The 16,474-nt window shown below is 49.9% G+C and overlaps 1 protein-coding gene across 2 annotated transcripts; it reads left to right on the top strand.

The window, feature by feature from the left end:
* Positions 1 to 3,803: 3,803 nt before the first annotated feature.
* On the top strand, positions 3,804 to 15,121 carry ELOVL3 (ELOVL fatty acid elongase 3). Of its 2 annotated transcripts, XM_031602126.2 has the most exons (5): positions 3,804 to 3,837; positions 9,747 to 10,263; positions 12,580 to 12,711; positions 13,136 to 13,287; positions 13,898 to 15,121. In XM_031602126.2, the coding sequence occupies exons 2-5, from the start codon at positions 10,211 to 10,213 to the stop codon at positions 14,317 to 14,319; spliced, it is 759 nt and encodes a 252-aa protein (XP_031457986.2). In that variant the 5' UTR covers positions 3,804 to 3,837; positions 9,747 to 10,210; the 3' UTR covers positions 14,320 to 15,121. The 2 variants fall into 2 exon arrangements, with proteins under 2 accessions (XP_031457986.2, XP_090000739.1); XM_090144613.1 differs by lacking the exon at positions 9,747 to 10,263 and having other exon boundaries at positions 3,814 to 3,837.
* The last annotated feature ends 1,353 nt before the right edge of the window (positions 15,122 to 16,474 follow it).

Consider the following 16,474-nt stretch of genomic DNA (forward strand, 5'->3'; position numbering starts at 1 on the left):
CTGGGGTGCCCAGGGTTGGGGCAGTGCCCAGCTCTGACTCGGTGCTTCGCTGACACTTGGCAGTGCTGCCTTCCCTCCCCAGCTCTCAGCATGCAGCAGGGCTGCAGTAGAGGTTTCAGACATCATTCCTGTCTAGGGTGAGTGAGAACAGGCTGTGGCCCTAAACTGCTGCTGTTCTTCCTGAAATTTCTGACAGCTCTTGGGGTACCCAAGGCTGGCTGCAGGCAGTCATGGGCTTGGTGATTTGCTGGGCTGCTACAAAGCAAAGCCTACGTGGCTTCAAGATTAGGACATGGAATGCAATTTTTCCCAGTGGAGGATAAGAGAGCAAGGTGAGCTGCTATAATGAATAGGGGAGTGTGCATGGATGGTGGAACCATTGGCCACGTGGCACCTTTCTGCCTCCAACTTTAAATTTCAAGGTTGGTATTTTCTGGGGGGGAAATATATTGGTGCCAGTTCTGCAGTGTGGCTGCAGGCTGCCATGTGGTGGCTTTGTCATCAGCAGGGGCACCAGGGCCTGGTGGAGGCTGGAGACTTGCACCTTGTTTTGCTTACAAGTGAAAGAGCAGGGAGAATTTTATGGCCCAAGGAGGCTGCAGGCAAAAAAAGAAGAGCCCGAAGACCATTTTCCAGCTTGCTGGCAATGCTGCCTTCTTGCTGTTTGCAGATTCAGAGATTCAAGGCAGAAAATAAAAGTATGGCACCACCAGCATTTTGTCTGCTGCCAGTGATGTCCTTAAGCTCTTCATGACTACTCTCACTTCCAAATGTACAGCAGAGTCTGGAAGCATATTCAGCCAGGGAGTTAAAATATGCATATGAAAAGAGATTTCAACAATTCAGTGAGAAAGCTACTTTTAATGAAGTAAAGCACAAACCCCTGCACAAGGATCTCATGAGCAGGCAGTGGCTATTCAGAATGTACCCCAGAGAGTTGTCCCCAGGTAGAGCAGCGTATGAATTTGGAAATGGCCAGGAGTTGTTCTTTGAGTAACGGGGTGGTTCTCTGCAGGTATTTGGATTTATCTGTCAAAGAGGACTCCTAGCTTTCCATCTTTATTCCTAACTTCCTTAACTGTTCTGTGTTCCTGCTAAAGGCACAGCTTTCTCTGTTTGGATTTCTCCACATTAATCTGTCAGTGTTGAATACAGAGGGAAAGTACAACACTGCTTTCAGCTGGTTGTTAGGTTCGATTACCAATAATGAGCAGTCTGTCACAAACACAGGCAGGGTCAAAACCTGTGCTGGGGAAGGGATGGAGTGAGTTCTGCCTGTCAGGCAGCCCTGCTTCCTCCTCTCTTCTTCCTTCTTGGCTGCTGTGTGCCCTACTCTGCCATACACAGGGGCACCAAGCAGGCAACAAATCCTCCCCCTCGAGGAGAAGTTGGAGAGGACTCAATACTTTCCTAAAGCTGAGCCCTTTGCTGCCTTCACACTTCACCACTGCTGCTGGTTCACAGGGAGCCCAGCTGGAGTGCTGGCAGTCTCACCTTTGCCCACAAACTCCTGCCGGGGCTCTGTGGGCAGGGAGGCACAGGGAAAACACTTGAGGCTTTGTGAGTTCATCCAGCCGTATGGGGATCCTGCTCTGTGCGAGTCCAACAGGCCTCACTTGCAGGCACCTTGGGTCTGCAAATGAATGTGTTTTCCAGGGTCAGACTCTGGGCTGGGGACAGGCAGGTGTGAAGGAGCGCAGCAGGATTTGCCAGCTGCTCATAAGGTACTGCTGATCAATCCCAGTGCTTCGTACACAGGAGGGTCCTGGTGTGCCTTCCATGCCAGCATCCCAACAGGAGAGCCTGTCCTCAGCCTACAGCGACCACGTCAGCTCCTCAGCTGGTTTTTCCAGTCTGGGAAGGTGATGGCACCAAATTGTGTCAACAAAATTTGGCTAATAAGGGGGAACCGTCTCCCTCTGCAGGCAAGTGTGAAATCACAGCAACTGTGGGAGGAAAGCGTCCAGGATGGCTCCTTGAAGGCTCCAAGATTTTGACTCATCCCATCATTAAATGACAGTGAGCAATGAGCAAGAGATGAGAGAGTTTCCTTGTACCTGTGTGCCAGCAAACCTTCCCTTTGGCTGGTGCGGGAGCCTGGGCCAGCCCAGCCACAGCCACTTGCTCACCAAGGGCAGGATCTGCCTGTGGGCCCCTCCCTGGTTGTCCCTATGCCCTTCGTTGATCCTCTTGAGGATATGACAATGCCTTCCTTTGATTCTTCCCCATTAGAGTTATTTATGGCTATCTTATCCACCATGAGAAGTTCTCCTCCGGGATCATGGACTCTCTCAGCACAGAGGGCAGAGTTCTCCTCCCTTCAACCAATTTGTGGCTCTTTCTGTGCCCGTTTGGCCAGGTCTGGGGAGCATCTGTGCAAGCAGCAGATGTGGGTGTGTGGAGGAGAATGGCCCAGAGAGAGTGGGACACTGAGAAGCACTGAGCTGTGTTCCCCAGCCTGGAGTGATGCACTTGAGCCCGTGCTCTGTGGGTGTCTGCTCCTAGCAGTGCCTGTTTGGGGATCAAGGCCACAGGGGGTGCTGCACAGCAGGGCTTGCTCACCTTCAGCAGCACTCCTGTAGGCAGCCCGTGGGAAGTTCTCACATCAGCACTAATTTCCCCAGTGTAATTCATTTGAGGAGGGAAGTTTCTGTGGATGTTCCAGTTGGATTTCAGTGGTGGGACTGATTGGCTGTGCCACAGGGACTGGGGTGCTTTAGGCCAAGGCAGTACAGCTCATCTCAGCTATCCCCCCATGATGTCAGCTCCAAAATGAAGTGCTGCACTCCCCAGCAGTGCCATCCCTCATTGTGCACAGAGGACAGACCAGGTGGTGAGGGAGGCATGGAGCCAACACCAGCCCTGACAGAATAGAAGAACCAGCAGAGGCAAGCTGCCAGCAGCAGGCACAGAGGCATGGGGTTTCTCCTCAGCAGACACACAGCAACACCATGCTGGGGGTTTCCAAGCCTAAAGCCAAGCCATGGTGTGATACAGAAACATCATGTTCCCTTCTCAATGGAGGAAGGAACTGTACTCTAATAGATACAAAGGTTTTTGCTCCTTGTTCTTTCTAACTTTGTCCCTCCATCTATTCCCTCTCATCCGCCTCTCAGTGGCCTCTTCAAACCAGCTGCCAGGTTTGTCTGAGCTGAAGCAAATTTCTGGGAAGCCCCTTTTTATGGCTGCTGAGTAACAGGCACAAGCATTAGTTAGGCTGTGGATTTAACTGTTTAGCTATCTGGGTATTTAGTCTCAGAATAATAAAGAAAAGCAGTTAGAGCCTTTGTTGTCCCTAAAACATCAGAACAAGGCTGCTCTCATGCTTCCCACCATCCAGCTGAACCTGCTTACCAATCAGGCTACTCCACTGCTGCTTTTAGAGATTTCTAAATCTAAATCTAAAGCAGCTGGGTTGCTCCCTTCTTGGCTTCTTGCAAGTAGCCTTAGCACTAGTAGTTACAACTTCATGGTGATCCTCTGAAGGAGAAACTCTGAATTATTATTTAATAGGCGACCTTTGCATCAGAATTGGAATAGTGCTGCTGCTATCTAATCCCTGTCTCCTCCTGTAAGATAGGCTGTTACAAGACTGAAGTATATTCTGATGTAAAAGTCACTAACATTCAATAGCAGCTTTGCAGTGTAGAGATTGCTTCTGTTACTGGAAGTCCTGGAAAACCAGAGTGACCCTTCTCAGTTGTGTAGAGGTAATTGTGCCCAAGGGGGTGTGTGGAATCAATTAAGAGTAGTTTAAAGAAAACAAGGTGACTTTTTTTTTTATGTATCAAATCAGAGAACAAGGAAGCTTGAAGGACTTGGGGAAAGCCTTCGCAGGTATGTAATCTTAATGGGTCCCTATCTAATGTCCATTGTGTGAAAAGTGAATCAAGAATTGAAAAAAGACACATCTATCTTTTGTTGAAAGCACTGCAGGTTAAACTGTGTCTCTCACCAAAACGTGAGTTGGGCGAAGGCTTCAGCTGATGTTCTGCTTCGGAGCCCTTTGTGCCATGTTCCGGGTGGCACAGTCTCAGTTCAAGCAGGGGCAGTGCAAGATTTTGGGTTCTAGCCAGGAAAATGTCTAGATGGAGAAGTAGAGAGGGGCTGGCAGGGCCGTGGGCTAGATCTGGCTGTGTGAGTGACACAGAGGAATACTCTGAGCTCTGCCAAAGAGAAGGTTTTGTGTTTAGTGTTTGAGAATGCAAGGCACACACTGTAAACAATATAGGCAACAAGTGACAAGGAGGTTTGGTTAATTAACCTATCATTGCTATGTAGTTCATTTTACTCTTTTCATCCAGAACGCGCTCAGTGCTTTAAACAAGAACTGAATGTCGAGTCTTTCTAATGAGCAGTTCAGAAAATACAACTGATGCATTCCTGAATTCCTTCCACTCAGCCTCTGTTCTGAGAGTTCTACAATGTAGGTGCAGCTGACAGGTTGCTTAAAGGATGCTAACAGTCTGATCAAGAGTCCTTCAACAGGAGTTTTGGCTCACAAGCTTGCCCCATTTTTAAGGCAGTCAGACCTACCTGGTGTCCCCCCGCCTTTGAATTTCCAGCTGTGAGAACTTGGCAGTGATGAATTAAACAGACCAACTTTCTGGTAATGTGAAGTTCAGGCTGGATATTAGGAAATACTACTTCTCTGAAAGAGTAGTCAGGCACTGGAATGGGCTGCCCAGGGAGGTGGTGGAGTCACCGACCCTGGAGGTGTTCAAGGAACATTTGGATGTTGTGTTGAGGGATATAGTTTAGCGAGAACCATTGGTGACAGGTGGATGGTTGGACTGGATGATCTTATAGGTTTTTTCCAACCTTGGTGATTCTGTGATTCTCTGGATTCTGAAGATGCATTCAGCTGTTGTTTCCAGAATGAAGTTTAAAAGCACAGCAACTCCAGGCAAAATCTCACTGGCTCACTCAGTTCACTTTTCTTACTCTCTATTACAAGTGCCACCAAGACTACTACCAGGTTTAAAAAGAAAGTAACATAGATGGTATCCACTACCATGCCACCAGGAGGAGCACTCCTTTGAGATGATTTTCAGAATCAGTGTTTCATGAGGGATTTGCAACCTGTAACTCTTAACTTGGAGCAGAGAAGCTGCTCTGATGGCATTTGTGCAGATAATGGCATCTTTAGGTTAAGTGATGTCACCATCGCTTTTGTCTAAGCCTTAGGAGATGAGCTATCCTTGACATTAATTTTGGAGTGCTCTGCAGTGGTAGGAGTAACTAGGTCAGGGAATAAGAAATAACTTGGAGCACTTGTAAGGACTCCAAATGGTGCCTTCTGCTGAACCTTCTCTTCCCATTCTGTGGATCTGCATTGTTTTGTCCAGCCTCTGGTATGGCAGGGGGAGGCAATCCAGCCCAGCGTGTTCCCCACCACAGTTACTTGGAGAACACGTGTATCAAGGAGGCAACACTTGGCTAGTTCTCTGCAAAACTGTTCTCAGATCTCCAACCTTTGTTGTTATTGTGCACATTCTTCAGAAGAACCATGCCAAAACACAGTAAGGGCCACATACAGATCTGAGGGCTACCTGTTACGGTGGCGTGTTGCCATGGGAAGGAGACCTTTAGGTTGAGCTGTGTCTCGTGGTGCCTGCTGGTCAGCACTGTGCAGGGAGCTGCAAGGAAGGACTACTTCCTCTGTTACTGTGCAGAAGATGTATGAGCCTCCCACTGCATCAGCCCATTTGGGTGACTTGTGAGGAAATGCCACTAGAAAGAGAGTGGGGAAGCAGGGCAGAGAGGGTCTGCTTGCGGGGAGCAGGGATCCTCTCCTCTTCCTGGGCCTGAGATCCCTGCTGCTCCCAGGGGAGAAGGGTTCAGGAAGGAGCAGCCTCCTGCCTGCTCTTGCTTGCTGTGCCTCCCTGTACATTCCTGGTCTTTTGCTCCCCTCTAACGGCCAAAGAGGACCTTGCTGCAGACAATACTCTCCTGGGCTCTGATGCTGGGATACCTGCGTTCTAAATCGGAGCTGCAGGTGGACTCATTTTACATCAGCACTGCAGGGTTGTGTGGGCATCAGTTGAATGTTAACCTTGCTCCCAGAGTGATTTCTCCAACATCTTCTGTCACTGTGGCCTGTGGAAGGACAGCAGGACCAAATGATGATGGAGAAGAAATTAGTTTAGAGGGAGTTTCAGGAATTAATTCTCAGTGTTTTCTGCCAGTGACTGCATGCAGTGCATGATGTGCCTTGCATTCACTTTGCCTTCCTGGAACGTTTACAAGGGAGCTAGATCCTGATTTACTCCAAAATGTGGCAACTTCAGAGGTCCATATGAAATATATAATTTCTGTTCACCTTGGGTAACATGGATTTAATCTATAAAGATGAAATAATAATTTAAGTCCAGAACCTGAGAAGTCTTCACAACCAAGTGCAAAGCTATAACGTATAGTTACTTATAATGATCCTAACTGCATGTTTCTTCCTTGTGAACTCTGAACAAATCTGTATTTACTGAAAATCCTACTGAATTGTTCTACTGAATATTTTATCAGGACAGTACATGGATCTGAAGTTTTTATTTGTTGGCTTTGGTGAAGGGTGTTTGGGAGACAAGACTGTGTCAGCCTCCTCCACTTTTCTTGGCTTTCTGAGCAGTTTTGTTCCAACAGAATCATGCTCCTTAACAGGGTGCACAGTGTGCAGCTCAAGCTGTTTTTCTAACAGATGGGAGGACCTAGACAAGGAAGATGCTGCAGGAGCAGCACTAAGAACATGAGAAGCTGTGGCACCAAAGTCCTACTTTCTGTGAGCTGGGAAGATGGCACAAGGCAATTAAATCTGTTGGGTTGAGTCTATTTCCAGCTAATAAATACTAATATCTGGTCCTGCCACTCTTATGCAAGTAATTTTATTGCTGGTTTTAATCCTTGGCAGAAAGCAGAAGCATTGGTTGTTTGGAGATCTCTGGCTCATAGCTGAATTAGTACTATTTTATGGTATGTTCAATAAGAATCTCAAGCCTTTGCATCATGAATGTAATCACACAACATGTTAGGGACTACCTAGACTTCAGCAAAGACTTGGATTTTGTTTCCCACAGTATTCCTGGAGAAGAGGGTGTTCCCATGGCTTGGACAGGTGAAAACTGGCTGGAAAGCCAGACCCGGACTGTGGTATTGAATAGAGTTAAATCCAGCTGGCAACTGGTCACAAGTGGTGGTCCCCAGGTGTCAGTACTGGGACCAGCACTGTTTAATATTTTTATTGATGATCTGGACAAGGGGATTGAGTGCACCCTCAGTAAGTTTGCAGATGATACCAAGTTGGGGGGATGTGTCCATCTGCCAGGGAGTAGGAAGGCCCTATGGAGGGATCTGGGTAGCCTGGATCAATGGGCTGCGGCCAGTTGTATGAGCAAGCCCAAGTGCTGTGTCCTGCACTTTGGTCACAGCAACCCCATGTGTTGCTACAGGCTAGGGACAGTGGCTGTCAAGCTACTCAGAGGAAAAGAGTGCTACTTGGGAGTGCTAATTGACAGCTGGCTGAATGACAGCTGGCTGAACACGAGCCAGCAGCGTGCCCAGGTGGCCATGTTAGCATCCTGTCATGTATCAGAAAGAGTGTAGGTGATCATACTCTGTACTCAGCTCTGGTGAGGCCACACCTCAGGAACACACTACAAAGAAAGACATTGAGGTCCTGAAGCAGGTTCAGAGAAGGGAATTTGCAGAGGGAACTGCGATTGTTCAATCTGCAGAAGAGGAGGCTCAGGGGAGACCTTATCATTCTCTATAGCTCCCTGAAAAGAGGTTGTGGTGAGGTGAGAGTCAGTCTCTGCTCCCAGGTAACAGTGATAGGATGAGAGGGAATGGCGTCAAGTTGTGCCAGGGGATGTTCTGGTTGTATATTAAGAAAAAATTTCAGAAAGAGTGGTAATGTGCAGGCTGCCCAGGGAAGTGGTGGAGTCACCACCCCCGGCAGTATTCAAGAAACTTGGAGATGTGGCACTGAGGGATGTGGTTAGTGGGCACTAGATGGACTAGATGATCTTAGAGGTCTTCTCTGACCTTAATGATTTTATGGTTACCAAAACATACAAGAGGACTGGATCTGGTAATGTTCCCTCTTCAGCTCAAAGGCAGGCTGCTTTAGAAACCACTGCATCACCATCACTCCACTAAAGATGGCTGAGATCACTGCTGCCAGAGGGAAAGGATGGCAACACTCAACCCAGGCAGCTTCTTGGAGTGGCCCAAGTGGAGCAGGAAGTGTAAGGGCTGGGGGAGCTCTGGCATGGGCCCTGATTGCAGTGTGTTGATGCACAATGTTCTCTGCTGTGTCCTTTCAGGTCAGGCAAGAAGTTCTTTTTCTGTGGAAACTGTAATGATCCCTTCTTCAAAAAATAAATAAAAATTAGTAGAATTTGACTAGGGCTGCTAAAGATTAGAGTGCAGGACAGCTGAGCAGAGAGTTATAGCTTAGTTCTGCCAAGGGCACCAAGAGGAGAAGGAAGGGAAGAGAGCATGGGGGTGAGGGAGATGAGACTCTGCAGTGGTTGTTTTCCTTCATGGTATGGCAAAACCACTGCTGATCAGAAACCTGTAAGCTGGCTTTCCTGAAATAACCTGCAAGTCCTTTGGGAAGAGGGGAGTAAATCAGGGTGGTGCAAAATGAACTGGGGGATTTTCATTCTTGTGCCAGACTCTTTCTGCCCAATAGAACAGAGAGCAAATGTCTCATCCAGACAAATGTTTCCCTCCTGTTAGAAGAAGCAGCTGTGTGGGTTTGTTTTTTTTTCTGCCCAAACCTTATTTTGAACCTTTCTGTAGAAAAGACTGGCTTTTCTGCCCAGCTGTTCTCTACAAGTGTTACAGGCACCTCCCTGTTGAAGTAGGCTTGAAGCCTCTTAACAAAAGCCATTGTGGTTTGTGCCTTATAAGGAAAGGCAGGATCTTTCCTACTACTTTATTTATGGAGCCTTGGTTGAAGGTGAAATTATTATCTTACCTTGGAGTTTTCCAGCTCTGGGAAGAAGGCATTTGAACCAGGAAGGTGATGCTTGGCTCTGATCTACTGAGTCTTGATAAGTGGGCAGGTGACACGTGGCTGGGACTCTGACAAGTGAGAAGCAAACCCTTCAACAGACCCACCTGTTGGCCTCTCTGATGCACAAGTTTTATTCTTGTATCTCCATGAGTTAGAAGTAAGACCTGAGCTTCTTTTTAACTGAGCAAGTTTTCACAAATGCTTTGTTATCTGAAGTCCGCTTCCATGGTAATGGTGATCTCTTAATTGGGAAGACACAAGAAGCAAGCAATTGTCACTCGGGCAGGGAAGAAGAGGAAGAGGCGGGGATAACAACAGAGGAGAAGAGTGCCTGTGTGTTATAGCACAAGGTTGTCCAAGATGCTGGTTATCCAAGCACTGACCAAGTGCTGCTCTTTCCTGTTACTGGCTTTCCCCCAAGGCATGAGGTCATGAGCAGAAGTTGATGACAACAGCAGGGCAGAGAGCAGCTATGTCCAGTGCCCTGACCTCTGCAGCATAGCAGCGGACTGCAGTGATTTAGAAACAGCAGCTCTCGAAAGCAAGAAAGAACTGATTGTAAGGACTGATTTTGGCTGTGTTTCTGGACAGATAAATCCTCGATTGTTAGTTCTGTGGGTGCAACAGATTGAAGTTTAGCAAGCCCTCTGTTGCACAGATGTAACCTGCCTTTACACCTGCTGAGCAAATGCTGAGTCTTGCAACCTAGTGGTTTTAAATGATGTTTCAGTTTTCAGGTAACGGTCTAAGAGATTGTGAAGACTTTGAGTGTCTGGCAGAGAGAAGAGGGCTCAGGTGCCCTGGAGCTCCGTGTCTGTGTGGTGTTCGACTGCAAACGCTACCGGTGGGGTGTACGCACGGCACAGAGCTGAGCGCCTGGTGGCCGCCCCAGTGACGCGTGTCCAGGTGGAAGTCCTGGGTGAAACACAGGAGCCTGGAGGAGCGGCGCCTGGAGGCACAGCTAGGCGTACTGTGTTCAGCGCATTATGCCTACTAACCCCGAAACTTATCTGCATAAGTTGGGGGCTGCCAGCAGCAGGTGCCCCTCTCCGCGCCGCCGAGCAGCCCCAGGCGACGACGGCCGGGCGGGGGCGGTCCCGAGGCGGTGCCTGGGTTCGGCTCGGTGCGGACAGCTGCGGGATTGTGCGGCGCGGTGCTGGGCTTTAACCCGTCGGCGGGTTCTCCGTGGAGAACATGGAGCAGAGCTTCAACGAGCGGGAGGCGATCGGGTGGATGCGGGAGAACTGGTGAGCGCTGGGCGCGACGCCGTGGGAGAGGGGCTGGGGGGCATCTCGGCGGCCGTGCGGCGATGAGGCAGAGCAGCTGGGGCTGGCGGGAGGGCTGGAAGGAGAAAGTGGAAATTATGGCCCGAAACTACTGGGGAAGGGGCTGTGGGTCCTGACCTGCGTTGGAAGATGTCCCCATCTGACCGAGCTGCGGTGTGAGAATGAAAATCGTCTGCTAGCACAAGCTCCTGTGTTTGCAGTGAGGCTGAATCCCTAACCTGCAGCAAACTGCTGCTGTTGAATAATTTGGTACCTGCACCGTCAGCCTGAATAGCCAAGCTTGTTCCTCAAGAATATCCCCAGTTGCTTGAAGTCATAAATGTTATTCGATGGGCAATTGCTCCACTGGATTCAAAGATGATGTTGGAGAGTAGCCTCATCTTCTCCTATGGAGCTCTTGCTTAAGCTATTTCTTCCTGCTTCTCTTTAGAGAACTCGCTTTATCCACTTACGCATTCACACAGAAGTCAGCTGAATAAAGAAATACACCGAGCTCAGTTACATCTTGAAGAGCAAGGGGCAGATCTCACTTGCTTTTCTCATTGCTGCCCACAGTTTTCTTGCCCTCATACCTTTAATAAATGCACCTCCTCAGTGTTTCCCGCTCATTACAGGGGAGACCCCAGCGAGTCGCCTTCTTTCTTCCAGTGTGTAACTGGTTTGCTGTACTTTCCTCAGAACCTGTCCACATTACACCCTGGCTTCCTACTGCTTTTCAGCTTCTGGAGCAAAGGAGTGGTTCTTACCTAAACGAATTTGGAGCAAGAAGGCGGCTTTGCGTTTACTCGAGGTGTTCTCAGCTTAACTCTCTGTGACTACAAATACTAATTGCTACCTTCTTTGTAGCAACGTTTGGCTCTTGTGCAATTTTGTATTTCACAGAGGACAGACTGTTTGGTTCCCGAGCGCCAGGAGAAAAGGAGTTGTTCTCAGCCAGAGGAAGCAAGCCTCTCTGACTTCTTTTTTTCACTTGTACACGCGGTGACTCCCAGCCACGAGGAGCCCGGTGCAGCTGCGGCTCGAGGGGAGACCTGGGCGGGGCTGGGAGCCAGTCCCTTCTTCTCCGTGTGTCGTTACGGCGGCACTTGGCGCTGGGGGACGGCGCACCGAATGTCTGAGGGGACGGGCTGGCGTGTAGCGAGCGGGGAAAGCAGGGAGGGGACAATCCCGGACCTGTAGTGAGGAGGGCTGTGTGTCTCAGCAAGTCGCCGGCTGCATGTGCGGCGCTGCTGCGCGGAGGGTGGCTCGCCAGCGGGTCTGCTGGCTGGGGCTGGGCTCCCGAGCCCCTGGCAGGGGTTTGTTAGGACTGAGACCAGCGGAGCACGTGCCCCGCTCCTAGGAGGAAAGGGCTGGAAGGGCAGGGCGGCAGCCCGGGCCCCTTCACCGGAGCCCCTCGGTGCTGACACACCGCTTGGCTGAAGTCAGGTCACTGCAGCTTGTTTGAACAGCCGCTTATGCTCCGGTAACGCCTGAGGCCAAACCAGGTGGTGCTTTGCTCTTCATCCTTGTCCCAGTATAACGATTGCAGGATTAGCTCCTGCAGATGTGCCCCAGCTCTTTGCTAAGGACTAGCTTTTAAAGACGCTTGATTATGTAACAGCTCCTGGAATAGTTGCAAATCTCTTTTGCCCTCCTGCGCTTTCTTGGCAAGCAGCTGGGAGGTGGAGCAGGACTCTCTGCAGTGCTTGGGGTCGCCTGCTCAGAGAGCTCCGTTGCGCTGCGCGGAACCCTCATCCCAGGGCACCGGGCTGCCGAACCTGCTCCTGCAGGGCAGCAGAGGGCTCGGTTTTGTACTGGGCCATCGGAATTTGCCACTCACCCTGCGTTTGAGAGCTGTGCTGGTGTTTCAGCTCCAGGTCCTCTGCTCTACTTGGTTCTCTTCCCACTGCTTTCTCATCCCACTGCACGGTGGAGACCGTAGGGGGACAGCCCCGCTCAGCCTTCGCACTGCAACTTGTTCCTTTGCACAACGCACAGGTGCACAAAGCAACAAAACACATCAACCTGTCTGCTCAGGATCCTGCTTGCAGGTTGTCATGTCCTTGTCCCACAGGGGCCTGCCTGCTGGAGCAGCTCCTGTTCTCACCTGTGATCCCAGGATTTCTCCTCGCTCACTGCCAGGAGATGCTTCCTGTGACCAAACCCAAGCCTGACACAAGGATGGGCGATATTTTATTCTTTTATTTCTTGTTGAGAGCTCTGCTGGGGCTGCAGAACTCCACTGCAAAGAGGAACTCAGCCTGGCTCTTTCCCTAACTGCTCCTTCTCTTCTTGCAGGTATAATACCTTCCTTTTTTCTGTAGCTTATGTGATTCTGATCTTTGGAATCCAATATTTAATGAAGGAGAGGAGAGGCTATAATCTGCGCATGCCGCTGGCCCTCTGGTCCCTGGTGCTGGCCTTGTTCAGGTAAGAACTTAGCCTGGCACTACCTGACAAGTTCTAGCTCTGGATTGTTTATTTTATTTTGCCATGCAAGATATAAAGATCAATCTAGAATACTCAGCTTTAAACAGTCCAGTCTTTTGGTACTGGTTTCCTACAGAGACCACAAGAAAGCTGCAGTCTGTGCTCTGTGATTAAGTAGACTTCACATTGCCAACTTTGCCCTCATCTCCATGTGTCTTCAGCCTGGTGGGGGAGCACAAAGCAAACCTCCTGCCTTGCTAGGCTCTGACTGTAGAGGAGCACCTCTGCCTTTGAGCACAAGTTGGCTTGGAATGACTGCTCATGGTCTATTTGAAGACGTCTTGAAATGTGCAAGCTGATAGCAAAGAAGCTTTCTGAGGGTGAACTGGACACAGCTTTCAGATCTCCTTTGGTTTTCCTGCAGTGCCATTGGGACCTATCGCACCTGGAAGCACATGGTCTTCATGCTGACTACTGTGGGATTTAAACAGTCAGTGTGCAATCAGCTCTTTTATGTCGACCCCGTCTGCAAGCTTTGGGTCTATTTATTTACACTGAGCAAAGTCCTGGAACTGGGTGAGTCTGAAACCTCTCCTTTTGCAATGTGTTCAGAACTCCTTTGCTTTTATGAGCAGGCTTTTCTTCACAGGTCTCTGTCACAGAATAGGACTGTTCTGCCTTGCACATCACTCACTTTTCTTGCTTCCTGTTTCTCAATCTAGATGATGCATAGTCTCTCTGCAGGAGTACAGCCTCATGTTCTTGCACTGGTTTCACCTTCTCAAGCCAATAGGCTGTTCTGCAGTGGGAAGACAGCAGCATACGGGGGAGTGCTGGGGCACTTGTGCAGCCCCATGGGGTTTTCTCACATCAAACCTGCAAGAGCTTTCTTTCCTAGAGCAGGAGCCTGTTGGAGTGTTTGTGGCAACACTTCCATTGGCAAGTGTCAAGTCTGTTAGGAGCAGAAGTGCTTGCAGCAACACAAAGAGGGTTGAAGGTGCCAGTAGGAAGTTTATCCCCTGTGAACCACAGGTGCCTATATGGGTAAATTTGACATGAAGCTAGTCTTGGTGGGCTCAAGCCAGGTAATGACTTTAGCATTACAGCTCTCTCATCTGTCTCACCTGGAGGCTTGCATAATTTCTGTGATTTGCCTGACTGATGATGCACCTCTCCTCCAACCAAGGTGACACCGTGTTCATTGTTCTCCGGAAACAGAAGCTCATATTCCTCCACTGGTATCACCACATTCTCACGCTCATCTATACCTGGTACTGCTACAAGGAGATGTTGTCAGGTGGCGGCTGGTTCATCACCCTAAACCTCACTATCCATACAGTCATGTACTTCTACTACACCGTGCGAGCAGTGGGCTTTCAGTTACCCCGCTGGATTGCCATGGCAGTCACCTTTTCACAGATTCTGCAGATGGCCATAGGTGTAATACTGTCCATCTTGCTTATCTTCTGGAAGGAGGATGAGGACTGCCTTTGCACTTGGCCTGACATTTCCTTTTCATTGCTAATGTACCTCAGTTATTTGGTGCTCTTCTGTAACTTCTTCTCCAAGTCTTACCTGACGAGCGCTCAGAAACTGAAGGGAGAATAAAACTGCGGAGGGAGGAGGAGGCTGGGAAGGGGGAGGCAGGTGAGGGAAAGGGGAACTTTTCATTTCTGGGTGGAGCTCAGGCACCCGATGAGATATGGGGTGATGAGGATGTGGATGAAAGCCTTCAGGTTAACTCGTGCATTGGCCTTTAGCATGTCTCCCTCCCAATGGGGACTTGCCAGAGTGAGGCATGGGTTGCCATGTGCAATGCAAGGAGGAGGGAGGCAGTCAGAGCTGGAGATTCCTTTGGTCCAGCTCCTGGCCCATATGATGCTGCCTAGTTTTGGGCTCACTCTGCCAAAGTAGAGAGGGAAGGAGCCATGCTCTAGCTCATCTGCTGTCCTTCTTGGTTCTGCTGGTGATGAAGACCCCTCTCTGCTGATACAAGGAAAGCAATGAGTGGCAGCAAGTCTTCTTCCCACAACTGTTTGCAGAGCACAGAACGTACAACTGAGAAGCAACACAGACCTCTGAGCTGAGCCCAAGCATTTAGCCTAGCCCAATCTGCCGTAAATGCTTGGCATGCTGACACAGGTTCAAACATCACCTCCTATAAGGCTACACCTACAGTCACACAGTGAATCACACAAATGTCAGTGGCTATTACCATGAGAGCACTGAGCAGGCTGACTGGGACAGCTGCTGCCTGGGCTCTGAGTGAGACCAGGTGTTCCTGTGGACCCTGCCAAGGGACAGACCTGTGGGTGGGAGGCAGAAGGGTCTGAGAACTCCTCTCTGGGTGTACTGGAAATGGCAATGGTGATGCCTGAAAATGACTAAAATAAACGCTGTTGTGTGCGGGTTTGTGTATTTGATGCCTTTGTTCTGAGTGGTGTGGGAAGCGCTAATTTCTCCCTGCATCCTGCTTGCTTAGCCACAGCACGGCACCACTGAGCTCTGTCTCTCCGTGGGGCGTTTCCACCACTGCCTGCAGCTCCCCAGATCCCTCCCCACCTTGAGGCCCTCTTGCCCCTGTACACAGCTGCCCTCACCACGGAAGGGCTCTGGCAGAGCCGAGCCTTGGCTGGCTTGTGGCAGCAGCATGCCTCACACCTGGTTCAGCAGGCACAAAGACACCAGAGTGTTCCATTCACACTGCAAGCAGAGTGAAGAGGGGATGGGTAGCAGAAGCCCTGCTAGTGACCAGAGCCCGGACAAAATAATCTGCTTTGCTCCCATGGCAGATAAGGACGTGGGGAAGGAGAGTCCTGGCTGCCACTGAAGTGGATTTTTTTGAGGCTTTGATACTATGTCACATTCTAGGCTCTTGAGAGAGCTTTAAAAGGTGATGTAGGTGGGATGTTGGGTGGGGGCAAAGCCCATTGGATAACTCAGAGAGTTAGCTGCAGTTCACTGCTGAAAGAAAGAGTTATGGTGAGTGAATTTCAGGGACATCTGTCCCGAGGCTGGTTTTGTTCAACGCTTCCATTAACAATCTGGATGGAGGAGAAAACGTGCATGCTATATCTGCAGACTGGGAAGTGTCCAGTGACAGCCTGTAGAATAAGCAAGAGCCTTCTAGAATGTGCCTGCTTGGGCAGCAGCACCAGAGACACAGGTAGGAAAGTGCTGAGGGGCTGAGCGCCAGATCTCAGCTGCACCAGGAGGGCAAGTTGTATCCGGAAGGCACAAGACCCCTCCTAAGGCTCAGTGCTGCCAATTTGATCAGTTTGTTATTTGTTTTTGACCATCTCTGATGTCCGCACATTTTATGTTTGTTTGTTTGTTTGTTTGTTTTTTTCCTCAGGATGCATTTGTTGTTTGGTACCACTGTACAAAGCACTCTCAGCTCAGAGTTAGTGTATGGCTGCCGCTGGGTCTGGGCACTCTGTGGTGCTGCACTGACTGCACAAGAGGTGATTCTGGCTGTGCTGTATTCCCACCTGACTCAAGTCAGCGTGGTGGTGGTGGGGGAGGTGCTGGAAGTACAGGGAAGGGGCAGCTGTGGGAAGGACCCTGTACCTTGGTGCAGCATTGGAGAGAGCTGTGGCAGCACCTAGCTGTGGCTATCAGTGGGGATTAGGTACAGCTGGGGTCAGGGTCAGCTGAGGAGAGGGAATGAGAGGGGCTGGACTTCTGCTCCTTCCTCTGGGAGGAGAGCTAGGGCAGGCAAGGGAATCAGTGTGGGAGCACAATATGTGTGCATAGTGGAGGC

This window comes from Phasianus colchicus, chromosome 8 (genome assembly GCF_987193195.1).
Source record: "Phasianus colchicus chromosome 8, bPhaCol1.hap1.1, whole genome shotgun sequence".
Taxonomy (NCBI): Eukaryota; Metazoa; Chordata; class Aves; order Galliformes; family Phasianidae; genus Phasianus; species Phasianus colchicus.

Bases quoted from the DNA above. Each gene is read 5' to 3' on its own strand.
- ELOVL3 (XM_031602126.2), top strand. From the start codon at position 10,211: ATGGAGCAGAGCTTCAACGAGCGGGAGGCGATCGGGTGGATGCGGGAG. The intron at 12,712-13,135 runs GTAAGAACTTAG...GTTTTCCTGCAG, and splicing joins CTGGTGCTGGCCTTGTTCAG to TGCCATTGGGACCTATCGCA. The intron at 13,288-13,897 runs GTGAGTCTGAAA...CCTCCAACCAAG, and splicing joins GAGCAAAGTCCTGGAACTGG to GTGACACCGTGTTCATTGTT.